The sequence below is a fragment of the Pristiophorus japonicus genome, chromosome 8, assembly GCF_044704955.1.
Source record: "Pristiophorus japonicus isolate sPriJap1 chromosome 8, sPriJap1.hap1, whole genome shotgun sequence".
NCBI lineage: Eukaryota > Metazoa > Chordata > Chondrichthyes > Pristiophoridae > Pristiophorus > Pristiophorus japonicus.
This window is the reverse complement of record NC_091984.1, coordinates 223,736,481-223,761,336: the sequence shown is the minus strand read 5'-3', so window position 1 is coordinate 223,761,336 and position 24,856 is coordinate 223,736,481. Positions and strand designations below refer to the sequence as shown.

Genomic DNA, 24,856 nt, shown 5'->3' with positions numbered 1-24,856 from the left:
TGCTGTCGAAGAAGCCTTGGCGCGTGCTGCAGTGCATCTTGTAGATGGTACACACTGCAGCCATGGTGCGTCGGTGGTGGAGGGAATGAATGTTTTAAGGTGGTAGATGGGTGCTGACCAAGCGGGCTGCTTTGTCCTGGATGATGTCGAGTTGCTTGAGTGTTGGTGCTGCACTCATCCAGGCAAGTGTAATGTAAATGATGTGGAATGGGGATGGCCCTCATGCATCAATTTCCACTTACACTGAAGCTGAGATTCGACCACCACCACCCTGTTCCAATCGGCAACCTAGCAACAAGGCAAGGTGGACCTTACACGTAAGTCTTTACTTCCTTTTTCAAGGAAACAACAGATCGCTGGGCCTTCGAGCCTCTGCCTACTGTTCTCCAGCAACAGTGAGAAAGCCCCAGGGTCTGCAACAAGCCACACAGTTGCAGGGCTCTCCCAATTCTACCCCCAATTCCCGGACAATGAATAACGTGGCCCATATATTGCAACTTTATCCTGTTTACTAAGTAACGTGGAGTATTTGATCACAGTTCCCCTCCAATCACTGCCAACGTAATATCACATCACGTTTCATGTCATTTCCTCTTATTGTAATACACAGAAACATGGAATAAGGAATCAAACATGGAAAAAAAAAATACTTTATTAAAAACTTGAGTGTAAGATGTGCTCACTTCCACAGAGTGAGCAGTAATTCCCTGAACTTTACAAGGAGAGTTTCTGAAATGTAACATGTTACAAAAATGGACACACTGATCACTAGGCATATCTCAATTTGGATCAGGAAATACATTTCCAATACTGACCTAAAAGGAAACTTTAGCTTTTAACCAACTTCACACTAAGATGGGGTTGGGTGGGGGAGAAAGAGAGAGGAGGAGGGAGGGAAAGAGAAAAATAGCAGATGAAAACACATTGCTTTAATATCTAGTTTCTGATACTAATGAATTATCTTTTCATCAAAATAAATTTAAACAAAATCTCTCCACATCAACCAGTGACTGAACTCTGGGAAAAGGCAAGAGTCCTAACTGACGGGTACCTAATGTTCTGACCTGAACTATTTGAAAAGCAGGTTTTGCACTGTCCAACCTAATTCTATGTGGCTACTAGTTTTATAGCTAATTTTGAGGATTTGCCAATGCTGTATAAACAGAAATAAATGTTTCCTGTTCACATCTGTCAATGACGTTATCTGCCAGCTTATCAATTCCCTGATTTCTAGCGATTAGTTCTAGAATAAACTGTTCTGCAATTATATTGTAAAATATTAAAGTCAATTGACATTAGTTTCAAGATAACAGTTGTGTAAATAGGGTGACTGACCTGTGATTTTCCTCCCACCCCTGAAGACGCTGACCCAAGTTGGGACTACATGTCCACAGATGGTGGTTATTCCTCACACAGAGGCCTGGAGCATGTCAGCAGAACTTCAACTGTGCTCAGCCGTGGGGAGGAATCTAAATTTACTCTTCACTAACATCCACACGCGCGCACTTTGCAGCAAGGGGCATTAGCTCAGAATCAGGAGCACCAACTACAACCTCCAGCCCAGCAACACTGAGACCATTTGTAGCAGTTAAGCTGACTCAGCATAGGCAAGGGATTGAACAAGGGACCTAGTCTGTATGGCTTGGTATACGTTGGGTAATATATAGGCCACCACAGGAAGCGCAAATGTGTTTTGTTTAAAACAGTGCAAATCAATATCATAAATATTGGATATGCCTTCTGTGCAGTAAAGTTGTTTAAAAGCTGCCATTGCCCTTAAAATGAACCACAACCTTTGGCTGTGATCAATAAGACAGACACTTTTGTAAAGAGATATATACATTTTGCCTCAATATTTATCTACACTGCAGTGCAATACATCTTGAAATATTTTATATTATTGGTTTGCATATCTACAGAACACAATGTTAACACTTAAAATTCATTGATACGTAAAGTAATAAAATATATTAAACATATAAACTGGTCAACAAGCAGGGAATGTTGGATGAAGGACATGGCTGAAACTGTGTTTTGCACATTAATCTGGATTTGACCAGTCTGGATAGCATGTTGGCCTTCATAGCGAGAGGAATTGAGTAGGGAGGTCTTACTGCAGTTGTACATAGCCTTGGTGCGGTCACACCTTGAATATTGTGTATAGTTTTGGTCTCCTAATCTGAGGAAGGACATTCTTGCTATTGAGGGAGTGTAGCGAAGGTTCACCAGACTGATTCCCGGGATGGCAGGACTGACATATGAAGAAAGACTGGATCGCATAGGCTTATATTCAATTTAGAAGAATGAGAGGGGATCTCATAGAAACATATAATATTCTGACAGGTTTAGACAGGTTAGATGCAGAAAGAATGTTCCCGATGTTGGGGAAGTCCAGGACCAGGGGTCACAGTCTAAGGATGAGGTGTAAGCCATTTAAGACCGAGATGAGGAGAAACTTCTTCACTCAGAGAATGGTGAACCTGTGGAATTCTCTACCACAGAAAGCTGTTGAGGCCAGTTCGTTAGATATATTCAAAACGGAGTTAGATGTGGCCCTTACAGCTAAAGGGATCAAGGGGTATGGAAAGAAAGCAGGAATGGGGTACTGAAGTTGCATGATCAGCCTATTTTTCTGCACCTATTTTCTATGTTTCTATGACCTGGAGGACTTTATTAAAAAATCTTTAACTGTCTCCAGCCAATGTTCCAGATGTGAAAAAGGTTACTGACATTTGGACCATGGAATGATGCAGCTCAGAAAGAGGCCACTTGCCCCATTAAGTGTTCTTCTCCATAACGGCCATCTGGTCTAATATCCTGTTCATTCCCTGAACCCTTTAATATCACTCTTTTCTGAAGCAATCTACTTCCTTTTTTCAAAGCTGCTTTAACAATTGTTTGTGGCAGAGAATTCCATGTTCTGACCATCCTCCGTGTGAAGAAGTTCTTTCTAACCTCCTCCTTAACTCTAATTGTGGTCATCTTAAATTTCTGCCTCTTGATTACCATCTCGCTGACCAGTGGAAATAATCTATCAATCAGTTTATTTTAACTGATCATAATTTGGAAGATCTGAATCAGATCAGCCCTTCACATACTCAGCTCGAGCGATAAAAGCCCTCGGTTCTCAAGTCTCTCTGTGGGACGGGTAACCCTTAATCCCTGGTAACATTCTAGTGAATCTGTGCTTCACCCTTTTTATTGCACAGGAATGGAAAGACACAGTGCAGAGTCACAAGGAACTTAATCCTTAAAGAGAATAGAATATGCCTTTTAGTACAGACAAGAAGAGACAGGTAGGGATCACAGGAGGCTATTGTGTGTATCAAAAAAATAAAAGGAACAGTAAAGGGCAAGATGACGAGGGAGTAGTCTATTGTAGACTGCCAAGTTGTCATCTTTCTCTCTTTACCGAAGTTAGAATTCAAACCTTCAATCAGTCACCTCCTTTACCTTGCCCTCACCCCAGTGATTTAACCAACAAAATATTCCAGCTTTTGTCAAAAGTCCCCTGTGGGTTTGACAAGCCTGGTTACGTTTGGAAATGACTAGCAATCTATATGACACAATTTCAACAAGAAATGTCTGCACGTTCATTTTATCCAAAACTTCAATAACGTTCAAGGTGCTAAAAATTAATGGTGGGGTTAAACTAGTCAATGCCTATTTGGATCCTTCATCCTCCATATTGAAGTGTGAGTTAGTGAAAACATGCAGGGACAGGAATACTATTTTATAAGCAAATGATAGTGTTCTTCTTCCTGCAAAATCTGTTTGAATACAGGGTATTTTGCAACATAGTGTGACACCCTATTTAGAACTGACTACTTAACAAGAGAATGACGAAATGTAAGGTGTGTTATGGCAGCATCATACCAATTCAGTATCAGCTGTTAGTGATGGGTTGTGTTATGAATATGATCTGAGCTCTGGCAATCTGCTGGTATAGCAGGCTGAGCCCAGCATGGGTTCTCACTGGTGATTCTCAATCAGTTACTGATCTAAGCTTCACTGCTTTGGGGTGAGGTGGCAAGTGATTATCTACAGGAAAGCAGACAGAGGGAAAAATCCACCACCCTCCTCCCACACTGCTCTGATTCACCAGTTTCGCTGTGCTATGGGTGGGGGGCCGGGGCCAGGAGGCAGGTCACCTGTAAACTCTTGGCTGAAAATCGTGCAAAATAGAAGTCTTGTGCAAACCTTATAACTCAACCAGCCCTCCCTAACGGCCTGATTTTAAATTAAGGTTTGGAATCTAACGCTTGCTTCCAAATCAACAAGTCTAAGCTTTTTTTATTGCTGATTTAACTGTCCATTAAAACTGGAGCAGGATTCTAACAACAAACTTTCCTGTGGCTGTAATCCTCTGGCATCACGCCACAAGACTGGAATCCAGGAGCCTTAATTAAATGATGCACAGCTTGCCGACGACAAGTGAAAGAGGAAGAACCTCACTAAACAGTAACACAAATATATAGAAACAACTATCTTTCTCTCTGCCACCCCCACCCCCTCCCCCCATCAGTTCCCAGTACTGATTAAATACATTTCCTGACAGGATGTCAACTATAATCTGCTGGATGAGGCATTCAGGAGCCTAATGCAATTATGGGTGAGAGGTTGGTCTTGGGAAGTAGTGTAAAATGGCCAGTAGCGAACTGGCCGCCTGTTGTATATCGCACCCGATATTCAGCTCCATTGTCTTCAATAGAAGTAAATATTGAACGGGGAATATAACGGGGCTCGCTGCAATCCCTCCCCATTAGCATGACTGCCCAAGGTCAATATCTGCCTCCATGAAGTTTATTTTGGTTACATTTGTTACATAGTCTGCATCCCAGAGTACTTAAGGAAGTGGTCCTAGAAATGGATGCATTGGTGATAATTTTCCAACAGTCTATCGACTCTGGATCAGTTCCTATGGATTGGAGGATAGCTAATGTAACACCACTTTTTAAGAAAGGAGGGAGAGAGAAAATGGGAAATTATAGACCGGTTAGCCTGACATCAGTAGTGGGGAAAATGTTGGAATGAATTATTAAAGATGAAATAGCAGCACATTTGGAAAGCAGTGACAGGATCAGTCCAAGTCAGCATGGATTTATGAAAGGAAAATCATGCTTGACAAATCTAGAATTTTTTGAGGCTGTAACTGGTAGAGTAGACAAGGGAGAAACAGTGGATGTGGTGTATTTGGACTTTCAAAAGGCTTTTGACAAGGTCCCACACAAGAGATTGGTGTGCAAAATGAAAGCACATGGTATTGGGGGTAATGTACTGACGTGGATAGAGAACTAGTTGGCAGACAGGAAACAGAGAGTCGGGATAAACGGGTCCTTTTCAGAATGGCAGGCAGTGACTAGTGGGATGCCGCAGGGCTCAGTGCTGGGACCCCAGTTATTTACAATGTACACTCAATTCCTTCATCTAAATCATTAATGTAATATCTCCAAGTTTGCAGATGACACTAAGCTGGGCGGCGGTGAGCTGCGAGGAGGATGCCAAGAGGCTGCAGGTTGGACAGGTTAGGTGAGCGGGCAAAGGCATGGCAGATGCAGTATAATGTGGATAAATGTGAGGTTATCCACTTTGATGGCAAAAACACGAAGGCAGAATATTATCTGAATGGCGGCAGATTAGGAAAAGTGGAGGTGCAACGAGACCTGGGTGTCATGGTGCATCAGTCATTGAAAGTTGGCATGCAGGTACAGCAGGCGATGAAGAAGGCAAATGATATGTTGGCTTTCATAGCTAGGGGATTTGAGTATAGGAGCAGGGAGGTCTTACTGCAGTTGTACAGGGCCTTAGTGAGGCCTCACCTGGAATATTGTGTTCAGTTTTGGTCTCCTAATCTGAGGAAGGATGTTCTTGCTATTGAGGGAGTGCAGCGAAGGTTCACCAGACTAATTCCCGGGATAGCAGGATAGACATACGAGGAGAGACTGGATCGACTGGGCCTGTATTCACTGGAGTTTAGAAGGATGAGAAGAGATCTCATAGAAACATATAAAATTCTGACGGGATTGGACAGGTTAGATGCAGAAAGAATGTTCCTGATGTTGGGGGAAGTCCAGAACCAGGGGACATAGTCTAAGGATAAGGGGTAAGCCATTTAGGACTGAGATGAGGAGAAACTTCTTCACTCAGAGTGTTGTTAATGTGTGGAATTCTCTACCGCAGAGAGTTGTTGATGCCAGTTCATTGGCTATATTCAAGAGGGAGTTAGATATGGCCCTTCTGGCTAAAGGGATCAAGGGGTATGGGGAGAAAGCAGGAAAGGGGTTCTGAGGTGAATGATCAGCCATGATCTTATTGAATGGTGGTGCAGGCTCGAAGGGCCGAATGGCCTACTTCTGCACCCAGTTTCTATGTCTCTATGTAAAACAGCGTGCAACACAGGAAGACCAGCATAATAAACATAGACGAAAAATATTTCAAGAAAAACAGTTCACACACTTAACAAAAACATATACGGAGGTGCATAACGTTAGAGTTGTCTGATGACATATTGTATCTCGCTCATCACAGGAGGCCCCTCTGCCTGCACAGAAGGTAGTTGTAATGAATCCTCGGCAGCTCTGTGCTAGTAACTAAAGTTTATCTGACCTAATCCAAGAGTTCCTGTCTAGTCCAGGCCACAAAATAAATGAAAAGAAAGAAGAAACTGCAAATGGCGGTGAACGGTGCACTCGTTTTAACATTTGCTGCTTCGGAATGTGAGAGACTGGTATCCGTGCACCTGCCCCCCACATGAACATTGCTAGAAGAGTCTTCCTTACCCTGAGTGACAAATTAGACAGATGTAAAAGCACCTAATGTTTTACAGTAACAATCCAACCCAGCCCACCTGCTCTAAAATGTTGTGCAAGTTTAGACACAGGCTCATGACCTTGTGTGAAAGGTCACAGACCTGAAACGTTAACTCTGTTTCTCTCGCCACAGAAGCTACTACCCTATTTCCAGCAGTTTCTGCTTTGATATCACATGACTTTAAATTGTATACCAAGTTAACAGGAACAGGCCATTCAGCCCCTCAGTCCTGGTCCGATATTCCATTTGATCATGGTTGATCTTTACCTCAACTCCACTTACCCCCTTTGATCCATACTCCTTGATACTCTTACCCAACAAAATCTATCGATCTCAATACTGAATGTGCCAATTGACCGAGCATTCACAGCCTTTTGGGGAACTGAGTTCCAGATTTCCGCTGCCCCTTTGTGTGAAAAGGTGCTGCCTGATTTTACTCCTGAACGGTCCAGCTCTAATTTTAAGATTATGCCCCCCACCCACCAGAGGAAATAGTTTCTCTGTATCTAACCTATCGAATTCCTTTAAACACTGCGATTAGATCAGTAGTTCTGAAACAGGAGGTCCGCGAGTACAGAGCAGGGCCGGCCTTACCGGAAGGGGTGGGGAGTGTTCAAGAGTAAGCGAATGAGTGACGGCCGGAGGCAGGCTTGGTGCGAGCCAGGAGGCGGGAGCAGAGTGTGGCCACCACATGTGCCCCTTAAAGTGGGCTGGTTGTCTCACCTAGGAGGGAAGCGGGCATGGAGGAGGGTTGAGAGCGGCACGAGATTGCCAAGTAGACCTGCAGTTACCAAGCCTGGTGGTGGGTGCCAAAAGGTTGATCGATGATAGTGTGGTACACCTATCTCACTGATACCTGTTTTCTTAAAAGCATTATTACAGCACTCATTACATGCAGCACTTTCATATTATGAGTAATATAATTTAAATGGGGAGATCTGTGATTACTAATCCATTTGAAAAAGGGGTCCTTCAACCAAAAATGTTTGAGAACCACTGGATTAGACCACCGTTCAACCTTCTAAACTCCTGGGAATACAAGCCAAGTTTATGCAACCTGTCCTCATAATTTAACCCTTTAGGCTCCGGTATCATTCTGGTGAATCTGCACTGAAATTATTATCTCTCAACACTCCTGTGAAGCGCCTTATTATGTTTTACTATGTTAAAGGCGTGATATATATTATATATATATATATTATATATATATATATATACACACTTGTTGTTGTTGTCCTGCACCTTGGACCCACCAGCAGGCCAGCTTCAGCAACATGGCCGGAATCTTCCCCTTACCCAACCCCTGGCAAAAACGCTATAAATCTACACAATCATGCATTTAAGGGAGGGTAGAGAGGAGGTTTATGAAGATGTTGCCTGGACTGGAGAATTTTAGCTATGAGTAAAGATTGGATAGGCTGTGGTTGTTTGCTTTGGATCAGAGGAGGCTGAGGGGATTGAGGTGTATAAATTTATAAGCGGGCCTAGATAGAGTGGATGGGAAGGATCTATTTCCCTAAGCAGCGAGGTCAATAACCAGGAGGCATATATTTAAAGTAATTGGTAGAAGAATTAGAAGGGAGATGAGGGAAAAAAATGTCACCCAGAGGGTGGTGGGGGTCTGGAACTCACTGACTGAAAGAGTGTAGAGGTAGGAACCCTCTTGCATTTTTAAAAGTACTTGGATGTGCACTTGAAGTACCATAACCTCCAAGGCTACATACCAAGAGCTGGAAAATGGGATTGGGCTGGATAGCTCTTTTTCGGCCAGCACAGACACAATGAACCAAATGGCCTCCTTCTGTGCTGTAAATTTCTATGATAAGGGAAAGCTAGATAAACACATGAGAGAGAACAGAATAGAGGGATGTGTTCGTGGGGTTGGATGAAGAAGGGTGGGAGGAGGCTTGTGTGGAGCATAAACACTGGCACGGACGTGTTGGGCTGAATGGCCTATTTCTGTGCTGTAATTGCTGTGTAAGACGATGGAATCTAAATATCAGTTGAACGTGAGAATAGTCTAATACTATAGACACTGGCCATTCCTGAGGTAGGAATGAATCAAAGAGAAATTGTGTTTACCCATCGGACTTGCACTGTTCTTGGTCCATGTGCTTCAGGCATCACCCTTCAAAGAGTCAATAGTAATAATAAAAAAACAGAAAGGTAGTTATTTCACGCTAGTTTCTTCAGACCTGGTATTTCAAATTTTACCTTGATAGTCCACAGATTTCCCTTAGAAACTGCTCTTAGCCCCAGGTTGTCCTATTTACAGCGATTAGGCTCTGTGGCCTTGAGACGTAGAGGCCGATCTAACTAGGTGTACAACAGGCAGAATGCATCTGCCGCACACCCCTTGTAACCACCGTGAGGCCCAAGCCTCATACGCATGCAGCCAGGAGGCTGCACATGGCGCACCGGCACGCCGAGGCAGCTTGCCGATTGGGGGTTGGGATTGGAAAATCGGCATTCCTGTTCCTCCTGGCCCCACAAAAAAAATAAAAGTTAAACATTTTCTTCGGGCCGTTTTTTTGAGCGGGCTCCTGCGGTCACTTTAAGGACGGCTGGTTAGGTTGCTTAACGCCAGTAAGAATGGGCAGAGCATTGGCAGTGCACACTCCCCCCATTTGAACCTCAACATTGCCATTGGGGTCGTGTGTTACATTATAAAATCCCGATTTGCATATTACGTGGCCTCCCACTGAAATAGGTGGGGATTCTGGCCGTCCTTCTCAGGACCCTACCCAAGATGGTGGAGCCTGGACTGCCAGCACCAATGAGGTTCGAGGTAACCCTAGCCATTTTAATAGCCGCTACCACCCAATGTACACTGGGTGGAGGGATTTAAATTCATCCTCACAGAAAGCATTTTCACCTTAACTGTTTAGTGGGTAAACTGGAGGAGCGAGTGATCTGTCCAATACGAACCTGCCTGAAATCCATGGGTAATGAAAGTCGGGCGGGTTCTGTAACGGGCAACTGATTTGCTCCATCAGTTGAAGGTGAGCATCACCCTTATAAGCCCTTGGCCCAACTATCTACATATCTGTTAATCAGCAACCAAGTTAAACACAGCTGCACCATAACAGCAGAATAATACATTGTGCGTTACATGATATAACGCTGCTATAATTATGAAACTGCAGATCCTGTGAGCAAGCCACAAGATCTGACTATGGTATTATATAGCTATCATTATCTGTTTTATATATTGTGCAAAGTTATACATACTTTTCTCCTGTGCAGGATGTCACAATGACTTTTCAATGGCATTACTTTCCTGAGGATACGTTTCTATTTGATTTTTACCTCAAACCCAATCAGTCATATTTGTTGCTGTGCTGGTTCTGGGTCAGGTACAGATACAGTAGTGACATCTGCTTCTATTTATCCATACCGCCTAGAAACGGAGGCTTTGGGAACCCTCACTGCAACCTGGATGTTTCCCGTGGCTGGAGAGTCTAGAACCAGGGGTCACAGTCTCTGGCTAAGGGGAAGGCCATTTAGTACTGAGATGAGGAGGAATTTCTTCACTCAGAGGGCTGTGAATCTTTGGAATTCTCTACCCCAAAGGGCTGTGGATGCTGAATCATTGAGTATATTCGAGGCTGCAATAGATAGATTTTTGGATCCTAGGGGGATCAAGAGATATGGAGTTCGGGCGGGATCATGGAGCTGAGGTGGAAGATCAGCCATGATCTTATTGAATGACAGAGCAGGCTCGAGGGGCCATATGGCCTACTCCTGCTCCTATTTCTTATGTTCTAATGTAAAATGGTAGCCAAGACATAGTGGGAGTAAACCTTCATATCTCACACAGTGGAAATGGCAATGGTAGAAAGCTGCAATACATTGATCAATTACGACAAATATATTCCAGCTAATCACACTGGGACAGGGCACAGTTGATAGTGCACACAAGATTGGGCTAAAAGCAACTGGACTGTAGCAGCACGTGCAAAAGTTAATTTATCCCCCATGCTACTCACTGTCCTGGTTCTGAATTTCCAGGACATTGGCAGGGACTGGGGCAGAATTAATGGAGCAGAGCAATTTACCCAGAATGGATCTCAAGATTAAACACGCTATGCTCCTCCCACTGAGTTTGCAATGCAGGAGATTCACGTCAGACTGACGCAATAACTTTATACACATGTCCTCTACAGTGATGTAGAGACTGTGCAGGCACCAGCTGGTTCACTAAGTTCCGGATCACCTCTCACATGACTGGGACCAGCTCTTGCGATAATTCTGGGGAGGGGGTAAAGGGGAGGGAACAAATCATACTGGTTCACCACCTAGGGCATTGCCGGCTTTGTACAACCCTACTTTCTCAATACTCCAAGCGTAACTCTCATCTCCATTCCAGCACAATTCACAGGCCAAAACTACAGTGGCGTTAGACCAGACTAGGGTTAATATAATTGTTCCTCAAAATCCCCTGGGGGAAACTGAGTCATACTAACCTTTTACCTTTGACACCCGGGTTCAAATCCTTTCCAATTGTGCTATATCTGACCTTGAATGTTTAATGCTGACACTAGGGGGTCCTGAAATAGAACATATTCCATTCCCTGGCACGAACATCCTTCATCCTGACCAGTGCCAGATTCAATAAATGTAAAATAAAGTCCTTGGGAACCAAATAATTAAGAAAAATAAAAAGCAAGGGTCAAAAATGTAAAATGCCAGATCCTGGCATGCCAGAATAGGAGTCCTGCTTTTGATGCCACTAGATTCTCCCTCGTCTCACTCATACATAACAATTAGAGTAAATATAATTTTTTAAATGATCTGTGTGATGGATGGAGGACCAAAATCACAGAGTAAGTGTCCCACTAGAAGACATATTTAAAAACTGCACTTAGCAACATAAATACATACGCCAGCAATTTTATCTGATGCAGAGAGGATGTTTCCCCTGGCTGGGGAGACTAGAACTAGAGGGCATAATCTTAGAATAAGGGGCCGCCCATTTAAAACTGAGATGAGGAGAAATTTCTTCTCTCAGAGGGTTGTGGATCTGTGGAATTCGCTGCCTCAGAGAGCTGTGGAATCTGGGTCATTGAATAAATTTAAGACAGAAATAGACAGTTTCTTAAACGTAAAGGGAATGAGGGGTTATGGAGAGCGGGCAGGGAAGTGGACCTGAGTCCATGATCAGATCAGCCATAATCGTATTAAGTGGTGGAGCAGGCTCGAGGGGCCGTATGGCCTACACCTGCTCCTATTTCTTATGTTCTTATAATCCAGCATAACTTCAGCAGAAACCCTGGAGAAATGGCTGAAAACGTTTGTTGCTAGCAGAATCTCCCCAGAGTTTCCAGCGATCCTCCACCAAAGTTATGAGATCGGGGAACCCTCACGGAAATTCTACCCCATGTATCTAATGCCTGCAGCATTATCATATTTTATGAAAGACCAGTGGGGTGATGGGGGTGAAGTGGGGTAGACACTCGGTTCATTCAGGCCCTGGTCCCAGGAAGACGTTACTGCAGGTGAGCACAGTGGGAAATAACTTCACTGCAGTTGAGGATGAGCAGTGAATATCTCCAAGATAATCGGTTCGTACTGGAGCCACCTTTCCAGTATCAAGAAACACTGAACTGTCATGAACTGTGTACAGATCCCTACAAGGGACAGTGTGCGTCTTGTAGCACCAACACTTCATCATAAATGTCCCCCTGTAAGAATCCCTACGGGGTTTTGTGTCGACTCTGGCTTTGTTAATTCACTTCCAGCATCTGTCAAATAACGAAGCACAGCTCGGGTCAACAATTAAATGTGGGTAACATCCTTCCTCCGGTGGCTATTTTGATGCAAATTGCTGTATCCATATTTCCTTTCCATCGAGATGTGTTCCATTCCCACCACATAATCGTCAGGACGGGAGCACTTATTCAGCTCCACGACTCGCGGAACCACAGTTGACCAACGGTCTGCGTGAGTAGAAACGGGAGCGTTTATTAATTGAGGAGCTCAGGCAACAATCTGACTGCCCCCACCATTCTGCAAACTTTCACCAATCTTACAGACAAGACAAGATAGAATGTTTTATACTTAAGAAACAAAAGCAACACAAGTCCAAACTTTAAATGCTTTTAATGCATCGTAAAAAGCATCAAGGATTCCGGGAGGTATCGTTTTTCATCAAATTCCCATCGGAAATGTGTTTGTAAATAAATTACAGCCCAGAATAGTGAGTGAAGTGTCACCAGATCAGAGCCTTTTCCTCCAGCTCTACAGGTCTTGGCCTAGATTTCTGGCACATCTCCGACAGGGCAGGATGAGGATGTGGCACTGACCCAGGTCAATATTCCAGAGTCGGGGTCATTTTCAATGTTTCGGGTGGAGATTGACAGGCTTTTAGCTGGCCAAAGAACTTTTAAACTTTAAATATATGTGTCATAGCCTGTTCAATCCTTGTGAAGTACCTTGCGACGTTTTACTGCGATAAAGAAGCTATATAAATGCAAGTTGTTGTTGTTGTCCACAGGCTTAGAATCATAGAGTGGTTACAGCACAGGACGATTTCGGCCCGTCAAGCCCATGCCAGCTCTCTGCAAGAGCCCTTCAGCCAGTCCCACTCCCCTGCCCTTTCCCTGTAGCCCTACAATTGTTTCCCTTCAGTTACTTATCCAATTCCCTTTTGAAAGCCACCATTGAATCTATCTCTACCACCCTTTCAGGCAGTGCATTCCAGATCCTAACCACTCGCTGCATTAAAAACATTTTCCCTCATGTCGTCTTTCGTCCTTCTGCCAATCACTTTAAATCTGTGTTCTCTGGTTCTCGACCTGTCCACCAATGGGAACAGTTTCTCTCAATCTAGGCCCCTCATTATTTGGAAAAACCTCTATCAAATCTCCTCTCAATCTTCTCTGCTCCAAGGAGAACAACCCCAGCTTCTCCAGTCTATCCACGTAACTGAAGTCCCTCATCCCTGGAACCATTCTTGTAAATCTTTTCTGCCCCCTCTGTAAGGCCTTCACATCCTTCCTAAAGTGCGGTGCCCAGAATTGGACACAAAACTCCAGTCGAGGCTGAACCAGTGCTTTATAAAGGTTCATCATAACTTCCTATCTGTCGACTTAAAATGTAAATTGTCCCTTAGCGATACTGGGCACCACAACCTTGAGCAGAAAATCTAGGCCTTTGTTTTCATGCCCAATTGAGTTGTGAGCAGAGCTTTATTCAATGGTAAATTTGAATTTTTGTAGGTTTTCTTATAAACTTATTTCTTTATTCTTTTGGGAGCCCTGGGGAAATTATGTCTTGGACATAAACTCGTTCTCCAGGTTGGCAGGTCCGAGCAGGGTGTGATCAAAACCTGTACAAAACGGACACTCCCAAAAAACGGACATGTATTGAGAGACCCAAAAAACTTGCGTGGTAAAATATATAAGAGGCATTCTATAATCACGGACATTCGCCAATTACGAACTACGGACAGCCTTCAACCCAACAAGCCCTTTTACAGCTTAAAACATGGGACACCGCCTGTTGCAATTCCGCTGTGTCTGGAACTTGCACTGAACCGGAAGCACTGGCGCTTGGCCCGTGCAGCTGGCCTCCTTTCTTCCCCCAAATTCCCATGAGGTCAGTGTCTGCCGATCATCGCGAGGCTGCAGCGGGATTTGTGAAAGAAATGGCTGTTGTGGAACGGGGAGCTCATTATCCAGCAGGCTTGGCGGCAGAGAACCCGCCCCATCTCTGGGATTGAAAGCTCGCATGGCTCTGTTCTGGAGATAGAGCGGTTTCTCTACCGCTATGGATGCTGGGTAAATAACTCCCCATTCTACTAAAGATTTTTTACAGTACATACAGCAACCATTTTGAAAAATAAGAACACCTGCAAAGAAAGGACAGCTGACGCCAGTCCCCAAGGTGTCCGTGATTTACACGTTTCACAGTTTGAGCAAAATCTACGGCTTTTTTGTAAGCGTCAACATAATTGCAGCTCACCTCGGCGTAGCCGGCCCATGGTTTGGGTAAAACCGGCGTCATATTGGTAGGTGTCGTTCCTTCCCGGATCTTCGTTAATAATTCCAACATTTTGGTTCCAATGAGACCAGTTCACCTCATCCACCCTGAAATATAGGCAGAAAGACCAGTGTCATGGTTACTGCGAAAGCACACACGATCATCACAACAAAACTACCCCTTATTTGAAGCCTGCTTGTTACGTACAGGCCTTACTCAATAGGTCGGGGTCGGGGTCACTGCAGACCCTGGGCTGAGTGGCTGACCAACGCCACAATGTGGATAAACCCAAGCACACAGAGGTTACAAAGAGATGCTTCGAGCCGAGCCAAAATCGTCTCTTTGCAGAAAGAACCTGCGAGTCATGACCAATGTTCCCTCCAAAATCTCATTGTTGTGCGCGGCCAGTTTTTATAATGCGCGGTACCTTTATATTATTTTTTGGCGCGTCCGCACTGGGCACGCACGGTATTTGAGAGCTTGTGAGTGGCCTGCGCGGTACCTTCAAGATTGCTGTGTGCCCGGGCACGCAGAGGCAGCTTAGAGGTAACATTGATAATAACTGCGGTTCATATATTTGTAATGTATTTGCTTCATGGTTCTTTGCTTAAGAATTCATAGCAACACATTGCTATTAAGAACTAGTTGGTTTATTAACAAAGATTTAACAATCACACTACACATTACCAGTTCATCCACCAGGCTCACAACCACCTGCCTCATTGTGGATCCCCCAAACCCAATTGACTGGGGTTTTATTGAGTCTTGTGAACATCATGTGACTGGCTAAGCCACTCTCAGTTCAACAGCTCTACAACTATTTTAGATAGAACTTTAAGCCAAGTATCCCCTTTTGGTAAGAGCACTAGAACCCACAAATTTCCAAGTCAGCTGGGAACCTTGCCAAATCAAATTAAAATTCTGTTGCCAGGGGTGATGATGCACTCCAGTCCCTCCGGTATCCACCTCTCACGGAAGGCCACACGCTCCACAAACCTGTGAGCATACTCACAAGTGTATACAGTACAATATTGAAGAAAAATCACTTCAAAAGTAGCAGTTTTAGGCTGGAATGTTGCACCAGTAAAAAAAATATAAATAGTGTCTAAGTTTACACTATTCCCAATAGTCCAGGTCAAGTGCACCAGTTCTTTATAGGATGCTGAAGTCAGGCACATTATTCATCCCAACTACTCAGAATTGATCTGAGCCGCTGCTTCTTCATCCCAAACCCCCAAGTCCAGTTCCATTCATAGTTCCCAGTCCCCTTTGGATCAAGGTTTAATTGAAACACTGTTAACTATTCTCAACTGCAGGCGATTCCCTGTGTTTACATCAGGGAGTAGGGAAAAGATAGGTTAATATTTCAGGGGGAAACCCTTCATCAGTTCTGACAATATTTTAACTTGTCCTTCAGTTGCTAACCAACTTGCTGTGTCTTCTGATATTTATTTCATTGACAAGATGGCCTGTTTGGATATCTTGGGTCCTTTCTGGGATGTTGAACTGAAATGCCAGTGGATGGTTGGAAGTGTGCCCAGTCCCAACACTGCCAAGTGGTAACATTTTTCACCACCCCTTGGGTTTCAAATTTATAGGAGATTGGCACAAGCATTTTGATAAATCAGCCACAACAAATCCAGTTCATGTATAAGTGGTCAACACAAGAAAGCGGTAAAAATGAAAAAAGTCTTATCGCTTTCATACCTAAAGCACCATCTCCGGTCAGGAGTGCCATCAGAATTGATTCCCACGGTAACCATCTCTCCTGAACGGAATGCTTTCCTCAGAAACACTGGGAACGATCTCTCGATGTCCAGGATTGTTGTCGCCCACTGGCAAGAACGAAAAATCATGGACATTATTTTAACAATCATTTTTACACATTTTGTATCAAGGGTATCCAACATCTTACAACAGGAGACTGGACCCATGTATGGACAGTTGAGTGGCCACATACAGTTACACTGCTTCTCCACCTCCTTCACCTCTATTTCTCTCTCCTCCACTTCCATCTCATTCATCTCCTTCACTTTACTGCTCTCTCCTTCTTTTCCTCCCCTTTACTTATGTCTGTCTCACTCCTCATCCACGTCTGTCTCCTTCTCTCCCTCCTCCCTCACATCATTTTTATCTCTCTCCCTCTCCTTTAATTCCAACTCTCTCTCTCTCTTCCTTCTTTAATTCTTTATGCTTTTTGCTTCCCATTCTTACTCTCTTTTCTGTTTCTCTCTCTAAAGATGTGTGTGTGGTAGGTGGGGGGGGGGGGGGGGGAAGTGATAGGCAGCAGGGTCAGGACTCAGACAGCAAGTGTGCAAGAGGGCAGCAGCATCGATGGTCACTGTGTCTGGGACCTGGTGAGAAAGAGAGCACTTGCATTTATTCAGCGTCTTTCATGACCTCAGGATGTCCCAAAACGTCATCACTGTTGCAATACTGGAGTTAGGATGCTCTTGTCCCTCATGTATGTTTGGAGCGCAATGGTCTGAGAGTCTCCTGGCTGCTGGGGCAGGAGAGGGGAGGGGGTTGGAGAAGGATTTAGTCTGTTGTGCTGAGTACACTGGGGGACCGGCATGGTCAGACTCAGCAGCCCAGTGTTAGCCTTTTGGTGCTTTATCATTTACAAACTCTCTCTCTCCTGCTGGCTTACCCTGCTGTCAGATTCACTGGCTCCACCTTCCTGATGCAGAACGTAAGTGGGTCGAGGGAGAGAGGCTACAAGGAGACCAACATGGCCCTGCTCTCCCGAAAGCAGCAGGTCGGGGCCTGGTGACGACTCTTCCTGCCGCTCCAGCCCAGAGACTCAGGTGAGGGCTATTCATGAAAATCCCTTAACTCTGGCAAAACCCACAGGCAGAAACATCTCATTCTGATGGTGGAGGAATAAAACAATCGGGACGCCTCTCTCCTGTGCACGTTCTAATACTGTTTAATTGTGCATCTGCTGTTCTGCTGAGTACAGATTGATTATTTCACACAAAAAAAAAACTGTTGTCAAGGATTTAATGACTATCTCAAGATTTGCACCGTGAGTGTTCCTGAACCTAAAATTGCCGCCTGCTCTCCTGATAAACACAGCCTGCCACTTAATCATATGGCGGCCGGGCTGACTGGTGCTTCGAAATTTTGTAACAAATATTTGTAGTCGGTGTATATAAAAATTAAAAACAACAGACAGTGCTGCCAATTCGGAATGGAGCAGACTGCCATCCAACTCGCACTGCCAGCAGTGTTGCTCTGCTCTCCAGTCGGGACCCGTCTCACTGATCCATCACCCTGCTGGTTCCCGACCAGAGAAGGTGCTGGGAGCAGGAGGTGCTTCCCACTGAAAGAGCCAAGAATGCTGCCTGTCTGATTCTTTAACCCCCCACCACCACAGCCCATGGGAGGATCAGCTGTTTCTGCTGGGGCGTGCTTTGTTCCCTCAGGAGCTTAAATATCTTAATCGTTTTGAGAAATAGTTTGAAGCGGCCATCACAGATTTCAAGAGAGGCAAACGTGCTCAACAAACCTCAGAATTCTTTGAGGAGATAGCAGGCATGGTAAATGGAAGAAATGCAGTGGATGCAGTGTACATGGACTTTCCAGTAATTGAGGGGTCTAGAACGAGGGGCCATTGATACAAGGTTGAATGCAAGAGATTTCGAACAGAGAACAGGAGAAACTTCTGCCCACAGAGAGTTGAGAGGTTGAGGAATTCACTTCCAGGCTCAGTGGTTGAGGCAGAAACGATGCCAACACTCGAGGTCAGATTGGATAGGTGGATGAGGAAATGGGATCAAGGGATATGGGAATAGGTTGGGTGGGTAAATGTGATTAGGGCTATTTGCTCAAGTGGAGGGTAAATGCTGACAGAGATTGATTGGCCTGTTGTAAATTCTATGTATGATCATGGAAGATTCAAGTCCAGGGATTCAAACATACCCAGTTCTCGGAACCAGGGCAACCTGTTCGCCTCTCACCTGTAGTCTCCAGATTTGCTTGCTCTTCTTAGAGACTTGCCCCACAGTTTCACCCATCAAAGCAATTAACATGTTCAGCAGCAGCACGAAGGTCAGGATAATGTAGGAGACCAGGAGGATGACGAAGACAATGGGGTACTTGGCACTGTTGATAACATCTAGGTCTCCCATGCCGATGGTGAGTCGGAAGAGTTCCAGCAGGAACTTGCTGAACGATAAGTTGTCTCTACAGATGGGATACGTTGAGCTCGTGCAGTTTGGCGAATCGGATGTTATATCACAAGTTTGAAGCGTAATATCGTCACTGGGACAAGTCATCAACAGTGAGACCAGGGCTGGAACAGAATTTAGAGATGTTACACCATTACAATTTATAAAATTTGCTCCGAAATAGCAGAGAAGTGCAAAACTAACCTGTGGTTCCATAAATCTGTTTTTAAAACATCTTTAAAAAAGAACTGTTTGAAGAAAGATCTGTATTTTTTTTCTCTCTTTTAACCTCTTCTATGATTCCTGTTGTAATGATGCACATTGAAACAGAAAGGCATGACAGACAACCTGCACCCTCATACCTGCCAGTAGTTTTCTATAACCAGATCCTGGGAAGGGTGCAAGGTAATCCCAGGGAGACTATCCTTACAGTTATCCTCCACTACCACAGTTCAGATTGGGAACTTACCATGTGAGGAACCTTGAGCCCAAAACCATGTCCTACCACACCCCTTAACATGATGCACCATTTCACACCCACCCCCTTCCACCCTCACCTCAACCCCAGCCCCCCACCAGCCCCCTCTCCCAGCACGATTTTCTTTTTAAATACTGTTACACCCTTGCCAATATGCACAGCTAGATGTAAGGCGTCTAAATTCAGTTTCTTACGCCGCCCGTTACCACCAGAGAGGGGTGGCCAATAGGCGGCTAAGTCCTCACCGTCGGCGACTTCCGGTTTCCTGGGCTGTCGGAAAATTTAGTTGGGCGGTGCGGGGGCGGTGACAAGACGTACCGCTGCGCGCTCGGCCACCACCCACGTGGTGACATCATCGAGAGTGCAACGCCCTCTTGCCAGCGCCGCTGGGGAATTAGGTGAGTACGGTGGCCTTACCGGCAGGCGTCCGTACAGCCGGGGAAATGTGGTGGGACATCGGGAGTCCCGGGGTGGTAGGGTCCAGGGATCAAGGTGTTTATGTTTATTTTTTTTAGCATTTAGGTATTAAATGGGACCAGTGGGGAAGTGTGGGAGGGAAAGTGTTGGAAACCTTTTCTTTTTCATTTTTTTAAAAACTCGCATGCCAGCAGCCGACCGTGGGGAAATCCGGTCGGTCTCCTGAGATGCCGCTCCATTGGTGCCCGACGATGAGTGCACAATGCCACTTTTAGCTGCTCTCTCATCTTTGGGTGGCAAAACTGAGAGTTTGCAGTTTGAGGCGGCACCTACCTACCGCCTGGCATTAAAATCAGCTTAACATTAATCAGTTTTAGTGTTACATACCTGCTGTGAATCCAATCATGAAGAGTACGTAAACTAGAAGGAACCGGAAAAGATCTTTAACCAGGATCTGAAAAATAAAAGGACAACTGGTCAGAAGATTGAAATGTCCAATGGAAACGAAAAGATTATTCAATTGCAATGAAATCACATGCTCCCGTGTGGGATAATCTGTGGATGTGAATGCAGTCTCTGGAGCTTGCTACACCTGTGGGCACAGCGACTGAATCTTAAAATGCTGAAACTAGCACGAGAGATTTGCCCGCGGAGCCATTTGTCAAAGCCGAGATTAGAATCTTCTGCATGAATCTCCTCCGTATGTGACTTTGATAAGCTTCGTTTTCATGGGAACAAGTTGATACAAGCCATTTTATCAGCTCACAATTACCAAATTTTCATCTTCAGCTCTTGCCAGGTGCCAAGGAGGCAATAATGCACCTGTCACCTGTGGATGCCTGATGTGAGGAAGGTGCTGAGGGCTACTCCATGCCCAATGCGCCAGCTAGGGTTGCCAACTCTGGATGGACTCGCTCCTGAAGGTGGCATCACATGACCTCCAACCGCCCCCCCCCCCCCTCCCGATTAAATTGTCCCTTTGAGTTTTCTCCTGGGTGTTGCTCGCAGTAGTGCCCTGAAGATTAATCTTTCATTCCTGGAGACTCCGGAGCAATCCTCGCGCGAGCGCCAGGCAGCACTGGGAGCTGGATTATTAAAGTGGCAGAGCCAATGTAAATTAGGGCCACTCCCCATAATGTGGCTGAAGCACCCGGGGAGCACTTCAAATCCTCAATATTCATCAACAACGGCGTTGAAGGAGATTTTAAAGCACAGGATTTAGTTATGCTGGGCCCTGATCTTGCACAAAGGCCTCCCACATTGATGTCCAGCTTTGTGCCTCAAAATGCCAGTTTGGCTCAGGCACCAGGTCCCACTTCCTCTCCTCCCTCTCCCCTCCCAAGAATTACTTCACAGATGGAGGTACCAGCAGCTGCTTATGGTCTGCTGGTGCCCGATGTCGCCTCCGTGTGCTGTCCGGACTGGAGAGCAGCGTCTGAATATGTTAATGAGTTACCTTGCATTATGGATGAAGTTGTGGATAGAGCATGAAAGCATCATCAGCCCAAAGTCTATGAATTGTACAAGGGAGCGGTAGCATAGTGGTTATGTTACTGGACCAGTCATTCCGAGGCCTGGACTAATGATCTCAGAGACATGAGCTTAAATCCCACCACGGCAGCTGGGATTTAAATTCAGTTAATTAAATAAATCTGGAATTAAAAAAGCTAGCTGATCATGAAATTACTGAATTCACTAAAGTCCTTTAAGGAAGGAAACCTGCCGTCCTTATCCAGTCTGGCCTAGACATGACTCCAGACCCACAGCAATGTGGTTGACTCTTAACTGCCCAATGAAATGGCCCAGCGAGCCAGTCCGTTATGGACAATAAATGCTGGCCTTGCCAGCGATGCCCACACCCTGTGAATGAATTTTAAAAATATTTTCTGCAGGCTATTATATTATCATTAGTGCAGGATGTGTTCTTAAGCAGTCATTTTATAATTGTTTTTCTAAATGGTCTCTTAATTAAATTGTCCATTCCTTTCATCAGAATAATCCGTGATCTCATGTTCAGCCACCTAGGTTAACCCCAGTCACAGATTTTTTCTGCTAGGATCCGCATAATGTAAATGAGGACTCGTGCTTCCTCCCTCCATCATATCACTATTAGAATAAGAATGATGTACAGAACGGTGGTCACATCAGATACGTATCCTTCCAATGCCACACAGTATAATGGCCTCCATTCTCTCCCCGCCTTCATCCACCCTCCCTTCCCAGTGAGGAATGGTTGAAGAATCTTTTATACTGTGTGGCATTGGAAGGATTTTAGTCCTTTAAGAAGGTAAGGAGATGAGCAAGAATATAGATTTCCGGTTTCAGGAATCTAAGTTATGGGGAACAGTTGAGAAACGTAGGAACAGGAGGAGGCCATTCCTCCCCTCGAACCCGTTCCACCATTTAATTAGATCATGGCTGATCTGTATCTTATCTCCATTTACCCACCTTGGTTCCATATTCCTTAATACCCTTATCTAACAAAAATCTATCAATCTCAGATTTTTCATTTTCAATTGACCCCCCCCCCCCCCACCACCTCCCCCAGCCTCAACAGCAGCTTTTTGGGAGCCAAGATTTCCAGATTTCCACTACCTTTCGTGCAAAGAAGTGCCTCTTAACATCACTCCTGAATTGCTCAGCACTCATTGTAAGGTTGTGCCCTCTAGTTCTGGATTCACCCCTCTTTCCATCCCCCCCGGGAATTTGGGCTTCTTCTCACTGCAAGGTGACGTCATGGACCTTTTCAAGATTGTTGCAGGATAACAAGTTAATAGTTAGGAAGTTAGGAGTGAGTTGGGAAATTATTTCTTACACAACGGACGGTAGATTGATGTAATTTTCTAGCTGGTGAAGTGGACAGCAAAACTGTGTTCAAAGGGAAACTGGATATCTTTCTAGAGAGCAACAAGTTCGTGGGGTTGCGTTGAATCAAAAGGATGGGTTTGTTGAGTCTGTTGGCCTTTTCCCTGAAAATGTGTACGTTCCAAAGTTCAGACAGATCACTGCACCCACCTTCTGTATCATGATGCTGTAGGTTCCCGTTAGCTTCAGGCCTCTGGTGAAGTACAGTGTGTTTATCCAGCCTAAGACCAGAGCAAACACCATTACAGCAAGGTAGGACTCCTCACCAGCCAAGTACAGCCCCGCCGACACCAACACCAGGATGGAATAAATAAAACTGCAACACAGGAGCACCAGAGTAGCTTGGTCAACAGAACATGATAGTATAAACGTAACTCCACAATAGTCTGAATTCTAGCCCACACTCTCAGAGCCCATTCCCTTCTGGATGGGCGAACTGAGAGGTGAGATCTCAGCAACTCTTCCATTTCGATATTGTAATATGCTGCCTCTCTCTCCATACATATCTCAATACTGCAGGGGTGTGCTTAGGCCAACCTGTGACCCCCTGAGCCATGACCTTTGACCCTGCAAGCCCAGACAACCACGTTCTGATTTGTTGGTTCGTCTTGCTTGAATTTTGTGGGGCCTAGTAATTTGAAAAGGGTTGTTTTTAACGCCGTTGCCTCATCGGTGGTTCAACCCTAAATCAGTTAGTGTCAAACTGCTGATCTGCTCGTATCAACAGCTTAAGATATATGCAAATTAACAGGAACATGGATTATATGCAGGCCCCAAGACTCCATTTTGCACACCAATATGGCCCAAAAAGACAAAAGCTTGGGCACCCCTGCAATATTGTATCCCTCCCAATAGCGTATCTCTTCCAATGCTGTATAATATTAATAGCTAGTGGCCTAGGTTGTCCGCCTCGCCCCCATTTATTTTGGTGAATCTGGAGCGAGCAGAGGCAGCAAGCAACTCAGGTTCTCACTCCACTCTGCCCCTCCCTGACCATCGGGTAAATACCTGCAAATGAGGGAAACATGGCCTTCGCTAGTTCTCCCACATTTTCACTCTTGGAAGGCTGAAAGCCGAGGCTTCCTGGTGGGCTCTGGCACCTAGAGGTCAGCAGAGGGGGTCCCAAGGCAAAAATCGAATAGGGGTCTGTACAAGCTCCCTCACAGCATTGCTCTGCCCAGGCCCATCACATGGCCACCTCTTTCTCCCACAGCAGTAGGGGTGCCCCCCCCCCCCACCCGTCCCGTCCCATCCCACCCCCAAGGCCAAGGCCTGGAGTAGCAACTCTGCCCCCAACCTCATGCAACTCCCTGGTGGAGGCCAGCGAGCCCACTTGCCACAGTTAAATGACCCTCCAGTCAGAAATACAGCTGTAGTTAGCAGAGCACATCAGGGATGATGTAAAGTCCAGAGACATGCTCCAGTCAAGGTGAAAGTGAAAATCCTGGGCCTGAAGCTCTTCCAATACTGTTTTACAGGCCTTTTACCTACATTAAAGTTGTTAAATAATGTGAATTGATTTTGTCTGTATTTCCACATTTGTAAACCTCCCAATACTGCAAGCGTTGCACACCATTTCAACTAGTATCCCAATCCAGTATCTCTTGATTCTCCTAACTTCTTGTCCTTCCCAGTACAGTATCTCTCGTCTTCCTGTATCTCTCAAAGTTTCACCTCTAAGATCAGTTGTCCAGGATAATGTGTTCCTAATGGTTTGACAATAAGAAATTGAGATATACGCAATGTAACGTATGCACCTGTAAGCATGCTCACAAGTTTGTAGAGCTGTTGTCCACCGGTAAGCTCGCAGCCTTCCGCGAGAGGTGGGCGCCAGAGGGACTGGAGTGCATCGTCACCCCCGGCAACCAAATTTTAATTTGATTTTATATATTTTAAAGTTTAATTTGTTTTAATTGCCGGGTTTTAGTGTCGCCCTCCCCTTTTATAGGGGGCACTTGGTAAATTATGGTTTTAGTGCCCAAAAAAAAAGCAAAAAAAAAGGGCAGTTGAAAAGTGTCTGGAGTGTCCCCCAGATCGGGGGGCACTCGATTTAATTGTTTAATTGTCTTCAACCCAAAAGAGTTGTAGAGCTGTTGAGTTGGGAGTGGCTTAGCCAGTCACATGATGTTCA

At 45.0% G+C, this 24,856-nt stretch overlaps 1 protein-coding gene across 1 annotated transcript in view; it reads right to left on the bottom strand.

Annotated features, from left to right (window-relative positions):
* Positions 1-12,588: 12,588 nt before the first annotated feature.
* trpv4 (transient receptor potential cation channel, subfamily V, member 4) overlaps positions 12,589-24,856 on the bottom strand; it is a 93,030-nt gene continuing 80,762 nt past the window's right edge. The window contains exons 11-16 of the mRNA XM_070888342.1: positions 22,876-23,041; positions 20,248-20,314; positions 18,756-19,090; positions 16,501-16,628; positions 14,776-14,900; positions 12,589-12,749 (exon numbers count right to left, since the gene is read on the bottom strand). Coding sequence (XP_070744443.1) covers positions 12,589-12,749; positions 14,776-14,900; positions 16,501-16,628; positions 18,756-19,090; positions 20,248-20,314; positions 22,876-23,041 — 982 coding nt within the window. The remainder of the gene's footprint in view (positions 12,750-14,775; positions 14,901-16,500; positions 16,629-18,755; positions 19,091-20,247; positions 20,315-22,875; positions 23,042-24,856) is intronic.